The 11,410-nt window shown below is 32.3% G+C and overlaps 1 protein-coding gene across 1 annotated transcript; it reads right to left on the minus strand.

Annotated features, from left to right (window-relative positions):
* Positions 1–2,125: 2,125 nt before the first annotated feature.
* Positions 2,126–6,077, minus strand: LOC130893791 (uncharacterized). Its single transcript, XM_057800163.1, has 2 exons — positions 5,615–6,077; positions 2,126–3,129 (listed from the first exon to the last, which is right to left on the minus strand). The coding sequence occupies exons 1-2, from the start codon at positions 6,018–6,020 to the stop codon at positions 2,288–2,290; spliced, it is 1,248 nt and encodes a 415-aa protein (XP_057656146.1). The 5' UTR covers positions 6,021–6,077; the 3' UTR covers positions 2,126–2,287.
* Positions 6,078–11,410: the final 5,333 nt, after the last annotated feature.

Raw genomic sequence — 11,410 nt, forward strand, 5'->3', positions numbered from 1 at the left:
CACCGAAGAATTAATTAATAGTTTAATAATAATGAACAAATCACTTGGTATATTTATTATTATTATTTATTACCATTTCGCAATTCGATTATGAGATGGGTGAAAATTTTTGTCCAGTAGTGTATATTTGTGAATATAACTTTGATATAATAACTGTTTGATGTGGGGAAAAATTAAAAAATTACAATTTTGACTGTACTATAATCCCAATATTAGAAACAAAGGAATGCGCCGAGAACTAAACCCTGAATATGCTAAAACTATACAAAAATTTGACTTTTTGATGTGAAAATTCTGCTGAGGTAGAGTATATTTAAAGAAATACAGATGTCGCTCTTTGTAAACGTTGTCAGATGCGACATCTTGTTTGAATAAAAAGAATAATTTTTACATTCCGGTTTGCAAGATGTGTCGTAGGAAATGTTAGACTATTCTGTAGTGAAAGAAAATTAGAATAAATCGTCTGTTTGTTGGTGAAAGTCACTAAATAATAAAATCAAATTTTTTCAGGATAACAAAAATTATCTTATTGAAAATAAGATAATGATTAATCATTCAAAATTTCCAAAGTTGGTAATCGTGTAGTTTCACACTACACGATTTTATTGATTTATCAATTATTTACATTTATGGGCAGCTGAAAATCCTCCCGGAACAAATCAAATGGAGAATGAACATCGATTAATGGAATTATCTTGATAACGTTTTCACTAATAGATAAATTAGTCGAGGAGGTCCATTTGAATGGCCACCACGTTCCCCTGTACTAAATACAATAGATTAATTTTTTTTGGGGTATAAGCTTATTATATGCACCAGTAGACACCAGAAACGAAATGATCGATAGAAAAAACACCATTGTGAAGCTTTAAGGCATAATCTTGGAATGCTTTTCAATGTTCAAAGAAATATCCTTCTACATTTCAAATTTTTTCTTACGTCCTGCATTTGAATTTTTGATTGTGATTTTATACTTTCTGTAAGTATTTTCAATAAATAATTACGATTTATGTCTCTTTATATCGAATGGTTTTCTTGGTCTATACAACAATCAAACCATAAACTTTATCGAGTTAAGCCAAGAGTACTTTTTTGTAAAATCTTAATCCATCAAAAACTCGTAATGTTCAAATGTATAATTTGAAAAATATGCTTTAATATGAGATTCCAATGAGAATTGCAAATTGATTTACGAGTACAGTATAAAGTTGGTCTGTTCTGATGAGGATCAACTTAATTGTAAATCCATGCATCTGAGAGTTGTATTGATTCTTGGTTACACTCCAAGCTGCTCTATTCTGATGAGGTTCAACTTGATTGTAAATCCATGGCTTGAGTTAATTTATGATGTTATTGACTTACATTTTAGTACAGCTAAGAGCTTAGAAAAGATTAATCTTTTTTAAGAAAGCATAAAACCCATAAAAGCATCCAACGAAAGGCAGTATTCTACTGGACTTATACAATTACGTAATATTGAATCAACCATTAGAATGATACTAGTTCAAATGTTCACTGCTTTGGATACTTTTGTGAAACAAGCCAGCTCCTGACAATTGTACTGATTCTTAACCTTTTTCCAAGTAATTCTTCCGATGAGGTTCAAGATTACATCACAGTACTATTGAGAAAGAAAAGAAATTATCGATTCCAAAAAGGCATAAAGCACATGAAAGTATCAAACGATTTCGATGAAAGATCTTATGTACTGATTGTATTGTGGATTGTATCTTAGATCTTAGATCCAAGATAGTACTGTTATTCAAACATTGTGTATGATCTTCTCTAAAAACTCGCTGAAGAAGAGGTGAAGGTATCTTCTGTGCATTGTCCACCAGGTGCTCAACTTTCTGATTATGTTCATAGTGTTCGAGTGATCAAGGTCCTGGTTTGCCTTCGTTTTTAGTTTCCATTCCTAAACTGGTGGCTACCTTGGTAACCACAGAATGTTTATGTTGCTCAAGGGAAGAAACTTCTATCTGTATTTCTGTGTGATAGACACTACGGAGCTCTAGAGCACCACACCTGGAAGCGTATAAAATAGAAAATGAAGATCTCTGGCAGCTAAAACCATCTCATATTTTGAGCTTTCTAATAGAAGTGGACATGATTCAAATAAAGTTAATAGAGCTACACATTTTTTAATTAAATATAAACTTAAAACACAATAAATATTATTTCATTTATATATAGGATCCTATTCCTTAACAGCTTTCACTGTCACCGACTATTTGGGTATAAACTAAATCACCAGTCTGCAGGGAGATCTCGACAGGAATGTTTTGGTTTATATCCAACCTCTTTTGGCTGCTTCAACACCAAGTACGGTGAACCGTTCAGCTAGCTTTGGCGAATGATCTTGGAAGAGTGATTCTTTTTTGGCGGATTCATACATTTCGCCTTTTTTTTGCCAAACAACGTTGGGTAGCATAAAAACTGTTTGTATTATAGCTTGGGTGGAACTAGCACGCATTTCTTTTAAAAAATTTTCATACGAAAACTGGGAGTTGTAGCAGCCGCTGGTTTTCAAAATCTCAACGAAATGATCGTGATAATGCGTGATCAATGCGTCCAAATGACTTTTCAAACAAGAAGTTTGTACGCTAGTGAAAAGGAAAAAGAGTAGATCAGTGATTGGTGAAGTAATTCTGCATATTTGGAAATCTATGAATTTGTTTTCAATAGGACGACCATCTTGGAAGACCAGCATGATATTGTTAATCCACATATCTTGGTGAACTAACGTAGCGTATGGATCTACCGGTTCCGAATGGAAAAGTTTTTTGGCTTCCCTCGAAATAATATTTTTTATACGATTATAAAACTTCTCGTATTTTTTCGACGCCTCTATATATCTTTCGTCCTGCTGTAAAAGTTTGATTAAAAATATGTGTCCTTCGAGAGTGTTTTCTGGAAAACCTACAGCCTCAATTTCACCGCCGTTTTCCTCGTATTCGATTCTTTTAGGTAAAATCAGCCCGTAGCAATTCGCTTTAAGTTTCGTCTCAAATAATTCTGGTTCTAATAGTTTCATCGCTATCGGTATTGCGTGGAATGTTGCCAGATCTTTTAATATGTATTTGGTTGTAACCAGATCGAACCCAACATGACGGTCCACGTTTTCAAAACCTGAAACAAAAAATAATAGTTCAATTCATACGGATCCAGCTACTCATGCAATCTCTAAAGAGTCTTTAATATTATCAGAGAAGACTTCCAGGACAAAAACAAATCGAACTACCTGCAGGTGGTACAAACCAACTGCCTTTGTATGACTATTAAACGTTCATGCTATAAAAAACTTCCAAGAACCTCGTGGTTAAATGATATAGCCAATAAACCCACTGTCAAATACTTCTTAACAAAAATCTGAACAATTATTGTCTGCGAAAAGATCTTCGTGACGACAGTGGTTTAGACTTTTTAGCTAATCACATAGTTTGGTTGTCAATTCCACAATCATCGTAAATTTAAACTCTTACAAACAAATACTAATTATAATCAACTTCAGTCATGTTGTCTTCTCCAAAACTACGACCCCGATCGATTTCTGAATCCCTGTTTTCCTGCTGTTTTTCAGGGAAAACTTCCCCGCAAGCAATGAGCCATCAGCTAGTGCTCAGTACAAGTAAACGTCTCGATAATTTAGTTGAATTAAAAATTCAAATCTGAAAGTAACAGATCCTCTCTTCAAAAACCTCCCTTATCCCACCAGCTGATAATTTACATAACCATGTTTCCTTTCTGCCCATTACTTCACTCCACGCTCCTTATCAGCTTGAGGGTCCATCTTTCTCTGGTATCTCCTTATTCTTTGTTGTACTTTTAGTTTCCTGTTCCTTCAAAGGCGATAAATTCTCGTTTTCTCCTTCACCAGAAAATCTATCGAATCTTGGTGATTTCTGAACGGCTGGATCCAATACGGTGCTGAGAATCTACTTTCTGTCTATACTTGTAAAATCGCGTTGATTGGCTCCAGATTTAACTCGAGCCTCCCAGCTTCAATCTTATCCGACGTCTTCCTAATGGGTTCTTAAATATTTAGCTTGACATACAACGACACTTGTAAATATCTTACTGCAGGTACTGTCAAGTTGATTTGACCTTCAACATTTACTAGGTTTGTTCACTAAATCTTTTCCAGAGATAAGATGAGGAAATTATATGAATTAGTAGTTCCTTCATTGTGCTTGGAGTAAAGACGACCACTAAATCGTCTGCAATCCCTCTGTGGGCATTTCTTCACACAAGTCAGGCCTAGGAGTCAGATTTGTGCCGCTCCCGATGCTTTTCTTCTTTGTCCTGTTTTGGGTATCGTATATTAGTTATTAGGCTATGGAAAGTCAGAAATAGAAGTCAGATCTGTGCTGCTTCCGATGCTTTTCTTCCCTGTCCTGTTTTGGTTATCGTATATTAGTTCTTAGGCTATGGAAAGTCAGATCTAGGAGTCAGATCTGTGCTACTCCAGATGTTTTTCTTCCTTGTTCTGTTTTGGGTATCGTATATTAGTTATTAGGCTATGGAAAGTCAGGAATAGGAGTCAGATTTGTGCCGCATTACTTTTGCACCGATTACTACTTCATTTTCTGCATATATGGTTAATTTCCTAGGGGTGGAACTGCTTTTGGGATAGTCCTCTACCTACAGAATGGCAGCATATTTTCAAAGAGCTTCCAAGAAGTACTCAGCATTTATAATAGGCTGTGTTCTGATGCGATGCTCGAGTCGTCGTTTCCTCCTCTGATTTACTGTTCTGGGAAAATTTCCTCAGTTCAACAAACATAGAATATCTTTAACAGTATTTCTGGATGTCTCGGATGATATTCGGTAGTTGCCAGGTGCCCTCGTCATATTTTCACGTCTACTGTGAGTAGTGACACCTACTTCAATGTGACATCAATTATCTGTCGTTCATTCATCTTTTGTAAAGGAAACAGTGCATCTACTATCTACTAACGCTGAGCTCCTTCCACTTCTTTACCTTAATCTTCAAGATTGCGTTACTATGAGCTGTCTTTAGAGTTTTACATTGTTTTGTTTTAGGTTTGAAGTCATTGAATCATCTAGAAGTCCTTTGAATGAGTCTTCTCATTTAGAAGTAACTTTATGGAGTTTGGTAATTTACATATTCCACTAGTTGGTATATCAGCCTGGCTACAGGATCTCCCGCCTTTTGCTATGACACCTGCAGGGTTAAAATAGGTTCAAAATACTCCCAATTGAACTTCTTAGTATTCCAACGTGGATGGGACTCTTCAGACTCACTATTTTTTCAATTGTATCTTCCAGTTATTGATATCTGTGCTAAATGCTTCTTGGAAAGTTTCCACAAAACTTTGGTCAACACCAGTCATCTTCAGGATTCGTCTGTAGTTGAAATATCCCGTTTAAGGACGCGTTTTGATAAATTGACGAAGACACCAAACTTTTTGTAAAGTGAGTATTGTTATGAGTCTACTGATTTTTAAAGGATAGTGTTTGAGGTATGATTTTACTTTGGAAAAGAGTTTCTTGCTCATAACGTGTTCATTAGTTCTATAGTGTACCGTTTTTTAAGGGTTATTTGTAAGCGAACCAAATTTCGATTGTATTTGTTTCACTTTAAAAAACTTACCGAGTAAATTTTCGATTAATATAACTGCATTATCGTCAGCTGTTGTACCACCTGTCAAATTCAATCTACCACCCATAAATTTAGGAAAAAAACTCGGCTTAGGTAAACCGTGTCTTTCACTGAAATTCTCTATAGCAGGAATGATTTCTTGATAGAAAAGTAGCTCGCTTTTGGTCATATATGAAGTGGATCCCACGAACTCGTTGGTGGCTGCTAGTTTAGCTATGATATGTATTTCTTCTTCGTTTCCATTCTCGTTATTTTTCAAAGTAACGTCGATTTTTAAAATATCACTCATGTAATTTTCACCTGGTGGTAAAAAATTGGAAATTTTTTTATTCACTATAGTTTTATTGGTACTTATATAACTTTTGATGAGATCTTCGAAGAATTTTATGTTTCTCATTTTGTTTAAATGTACTTGGAAACAAACTGACGCGAAATAATTGATATATCATACTATTAACCTCGTTGTTTGTTTGGTTTTATGCAATTACATCATTCCGAGAACAAAGACGTCACTGTCAGGACCGTATTTAGTACTCTCTTCCTCGAAAACTACCATTTGGTCCATGTGGAGGGTACAAAACAATTATTTAACGAATTGTTTTTAAGAGCAAAACATATAAGAGGGTTGCTACTTAAGCTTGAGATACACGAATAAAAATAAATAATTATATTTATATATGACTTTTTTGTTTTTCAAAATATCATTGGGTGCCAAATGATGCCTGTACGTTGGATGAGTAATCATCGTACCAAAGAAAGAAAGATTACCAAATAACCTTCGAAATTTTTTCAAAATTTCTATTTAAATGGATCAGGAAGAATGATATGAGATAGATAAACAATTTTTGGCCAATATTAATAACAAAAATCCAATGTTTGAGCGAAGGTAATTTGAAAAATAATAATTTTTTTGTTCAAGGAAAAGGAGAAAATCTATTCTTGATCAAATTAAACTCGAAACGCGCCAACTTTTCACCAACTGACCTTTGAAAAGCCTATTTTTATCTATAGTAGACAATGAAAATAAATGAATAATGGAGAAGTTGGTTTTTGATGAAATTAGAATTGGCAGATCAAATTTTTGACTAAACTTTGATTGATAAAGTCTAATTAGACCAAAACTAAGATCGAAATGCCCCTTATTTTCAAAATTTCCATTTAAATGGATAAGGTAGACTGATATGAGATGAATAAACAATTTTTGGCCAAAGTTAATTACAAAAGCTGATGTTTGAGCGAAGGTAATTTCAGAAATAATAATTTTTTTGTTCAATTTGAAGCTGGAAAAGCCAGTTCTTGAGAAAATCAATTCTTGATCAAATTAAAGTCGAAACACGCCAACTTTTCACCAACTGATTTTTAAAAGCCTATTTTTGCCTATAGTAGACATTGAGAATAAATGAATAATAGAGAAGTTGGTTTTTGATGAAATTAGAATTGGCAGAGCAAATTTTTGACTAAACTTTGATTGATAAAGTCTAATTAGACCAAAACTAAGATCGAAATGCCCCTTATTTTCAAAATTTCCATTTAAATGGATAAGGTAGACTGATATGAGATGAATAAACAATTTTTGGCCAAAGTTAATTACAAAAGCTGATGTTTGAGCGAAGGTAATTTCAGAAATAATAATTTTTTTGTTCAATTTGAAGCTGGAAAAGCCAGTTCTTGAGAAAATCAATTCTTGATCAAATTAAAGTCGAAACACGCCAACTTTCCACCAACTGATTTTTAAAAGCCTATTTTTGCCTATAGTAGACATTGAGAATAAATGAATAATAGAGAAGTTGGTTTTTGATGAAATTAGAATTGGCAAAGCAAATTTTTGACTAAACTTTGATTGATAAAGTCTAATTAGACCAAAACTAAGATCGAAATGCCCCATATTTTCAAAATTTCCATTTAAATGGATAAGGTAGACTGATATGAAATAAATAAACAATTTTTGGCCAAAGTTAATTACAAAAGCTGATGTTTGAGCGAAGGTAATTTGAAAAATAATAATTTTTTTGTTCAAATTGAAACTGGAAGTCAGTTCTTGAGATAATCAATTCTTGAATAAATTAAACTCTAAAAGAGAAAACTTTCAATCAACTGACCTTTGAAAAGCCTATTTTTGCCTATAGTAGGTAATGAAAATAAGTAAATGATGGAGAAGTTGGTTTATGATCAAATTAGAGTTGGGAGAGCAAATTTTCGATTAAACTCTAATGGAAAAAGTATAATGCTATAATTCGCCTACTTAGAAGGGAAAATTTCTGATCAAGTTGACCTCAAAATGCCCAGTTTCTTGAAAAATTCAATGTTTTGGCTAAGGTGATTTGAAAAATAAATTTTTGCTTAAGCTGGACCTGGAAAAGCTTATTAGACTTATCGACGAGTGAAAGTTGAAAAATTTTTTCCAAGAATACAAAACTTTCATCTAACTGACTTAAAAAAAAGTTATATTCGACGAAACAGTACCTAGAAAATACATTTTTTTCATTACTTTTTATTTGTTCTTTATCTTTATCTTTATGTGGATGTTAGAAAATGGTAAGATTTCAAAATAAAGGAAATTATATGCAACAACCTTTATTTGAATAATGATAAAGCCACAAAAAACATATGTATTAACATTCTAGATTAACATAACATTATATCGAATCATTAACACAGTTGTTTGATATTTCTCAAATCAAGGCCAGATTATTATGAATTTAATCATTTACTAAACATAAACCACTTCCTCAAATTTACAATTCATATAAATGAACGTAAAATAAATAAATTAATTGATTGTGTTTGTATATAATATACATGTCATCAAAAACAAAACTTGTCTCGCAACTCTTTTAAGTAGGGACTGAATGAATCAAACGCCTTGATACTACTTGGATATCACAACTTTTGTTTTTGATGGCATCTTATTTCTTTTCGTAGATAGACCTCATTTTTCACCTTTCCAGTATCATCTACTTCTTAAATATCCTTAAAGTCCACTCTCTGTCTTAAGAGTTTATCTTATAATTGTGCGTAGTCTTCTTGAGCTTTAGCTACAGTTTTTATCAAAACCCATTACCTGTCTCTATAGGTTTTTCTTGGAGGTAGATGCTTCTTAGTTTTTCGTATTCACAAATTGATGATTCCAGCGCTTCAATACTTCCAAAAACATTAACTGTCAGTATTTGGAACGAAAGTGCCAAATAAGCTTGACCAGATGTGAATCCTGCAGTTGAAGTACTTGAAACGTATTAAAACTTTCAGAAATCAAACTAATTCAACAGTCGAAATAATGAACTAAAATCATAAATTCATAGGTAAAATTTTAGTACAGGTGAAATAGGCTTAAACCAGAAATTGAATTGGACGTTTCTGATTTCCTAGATTCGCAGAGGAAACTGCTCTAATTCTTGGAAAACTAATTATTTTTCAAAAAATTAAAATGTATCATGATGGTTACGATATCTCTTGTCTATTCGGGTGAGCTAAGATAATTTTTGAATTTGAAATTTTCGAAAATTTTGCGAGATGAAGAGATTTATTAGCCCCTTAAGCACTCATCACTCGCCATATAAACAAGCAAATCCCATGAGAAATTTGTCGTTCGTGTTATGTATATAATACACTAGAACTACTTTTTGGTTTCAAATTAACTAATTTTTAAAAAACACGATCATTAACACAATCTTGGTTCTCTGTTGATTATTATTTCAATATTCACGAACTTCGAATTCTACGTAGTTTTCCAGTTATCCACAATTCAAAATTTATTTCAGCGTTCAAACTCATTTTATGAAGGAAATTTTGAGGTTAGGAAAAAATTGAAACTTTTTTTTGTACAAAATGTTTTGCTTCACATTTTTTATCCCGTTAGTTTGTGTCGAAATCTTCATAGTTTTCCAATTATACGCAATTCAAAATGTTTTTGAGTACATGAACTCATTTTACGGTGAATTATTTGAGGTTAGGAAAAAATTAAAATTTGCTTTATCTACTGAATGTTGTGCTCTACATTTTTTTCCTGGCAGTTTGTGTCAAAATCTTCATAGTTTTCGAATTATATGCAATACAAAATGTTTTTCATCGTTCAAACCAATTTTATAATGAAAATTTTGAGGTTAGGAAAAAATTAAAACTTGTTTTTTGTACAGAATGTTGTGCTCCACATTTTTTATCCCGGCAGTTTGTCTCAAAATCATATTTTTCGAATTATATGCAAATAAAAATTTTTTCGAGCACATGACCCCTTTTTAAGTTGAAAATTTTGAGGTGAAGAAACCAATATGTAGAAAATTCTTTTCTGTACATTTTTTGTTCAATTATTTTTTTCTAATTCTACGTAGTTTTCAAGTTAATCGCGATTCAAAATATTTTCGAGTGTAAAAAACCATTTTAAGGTGTATATTTTGAGGTTAACAACAAATACCTTGAATTCAAATCGCCTAATTTGCCTGTACTATTTCCATGCACATCCATGAGGACCACAGAACATACTCTAAGAATAAATGCAAACTTAGTGGAAACAACATGGCGGATTTTCGATGCCAGTGCTCTCGGTGGTACGTGAGAGAACTAATCGATTTTCGCGGTTTATTTAAATTTAAACAAAGAATATTTACTGTATTCTATGTTATTCATTTCCATCCCGTTTTGATTTCGTGGTTTTCAAAAATTACAATAAAAAAACACCTCAGAATTCGTTAATTCATAAAATAATATTTATATACAAATTCAACAAAGCCTTGGAAAATTGGTGATCACTTTATAACTAATAAAATTCAGATTTTTGTAACAAAAAAATTGGAAAATAAATCATTACAACTATCATTTTGGGATTTATTGAAATTATATTATATTTTACACAAGGATTGTTTGGATTTTACAAAATAAAAAGCGTTTTTTCCGCGAGTTCATGCAATGAAATCTCAACGAAGATACACATTTAAATATGGTGGCAATATTTTCTCCAAAGCGTTTAATTAAAATAAAGGAGTGTTGGGAACGAGAAAGAGTGCTATTAGAGTGCCTCATTTTGCTAACAATTCATCTCCATTAAGCTTAAAAAAAATTATGGTGCTAAAAAGGCATTCATAAACTAATACGGTAGAAGCTATAAAAAAAAAACAAATTTCAAAAATTATTTTATTGCTATTGCTAACCCAAATATGCAAAGTGAACTTATAAAATATGCGTATAAATATGCGAATCATCTAGTCAAAATATGTACGGAATTGTTGAGAGTATAAAAAAATTCCCATACATCAATTTATTCATAAATTTCAAAATAAACAGACATTTGTTTTTATATAGATAATGAACTACACCCTATTAAGACCGCCCAACAGATCTAAGGGATGAGGGTTTTGAATTCCAGACTGGATATATAGATAAATTGTCTTGGAATCGTTTGACTACCTGCTTCAAGATTAGTTTTTTAAGAACGGCAATTGCTTCAGAATAGCAGATTTATGAAATTATTATTATTATTATGAAACGATTGCCAAAGCTCTACATGTTTCTAAATTACAATTATGCAAAATATGCTGTTTACTTAAGATATATGTAAATATTTAGAAAAAATTTCAATGATTTACGGAAATAATACTAAGGACAACCGAAAAGGATTTATGAAGGCTTCCAGTATGGACTAGATAAAATGGGATAAGTAATTGATGACATTAGACAACTAAGTTGGTATGATTGAGTATAAAGTATGTTAGATCATAGAATACATGAGCACAGAACACTAGAAGGAAAAAGAAGAAGAGGATAACCACGAAGAAGCTGGAAATAGGGCATTTTGTG

This window comes from Diorhabda carinulata, chromosome 5 (assembly GCF_026250575.1).
Source record: "Diorhabda carinulata isolate Delta chromosome 5, icDioCari1.1, whole genome shotgun sequence".
Lineage (NCBI taxonomy): Eukaryota > Metazoa > Arthropoda > Insecta > Coleoptera > Chrysomelidae > Diorhabda > Diorhabda carinulata.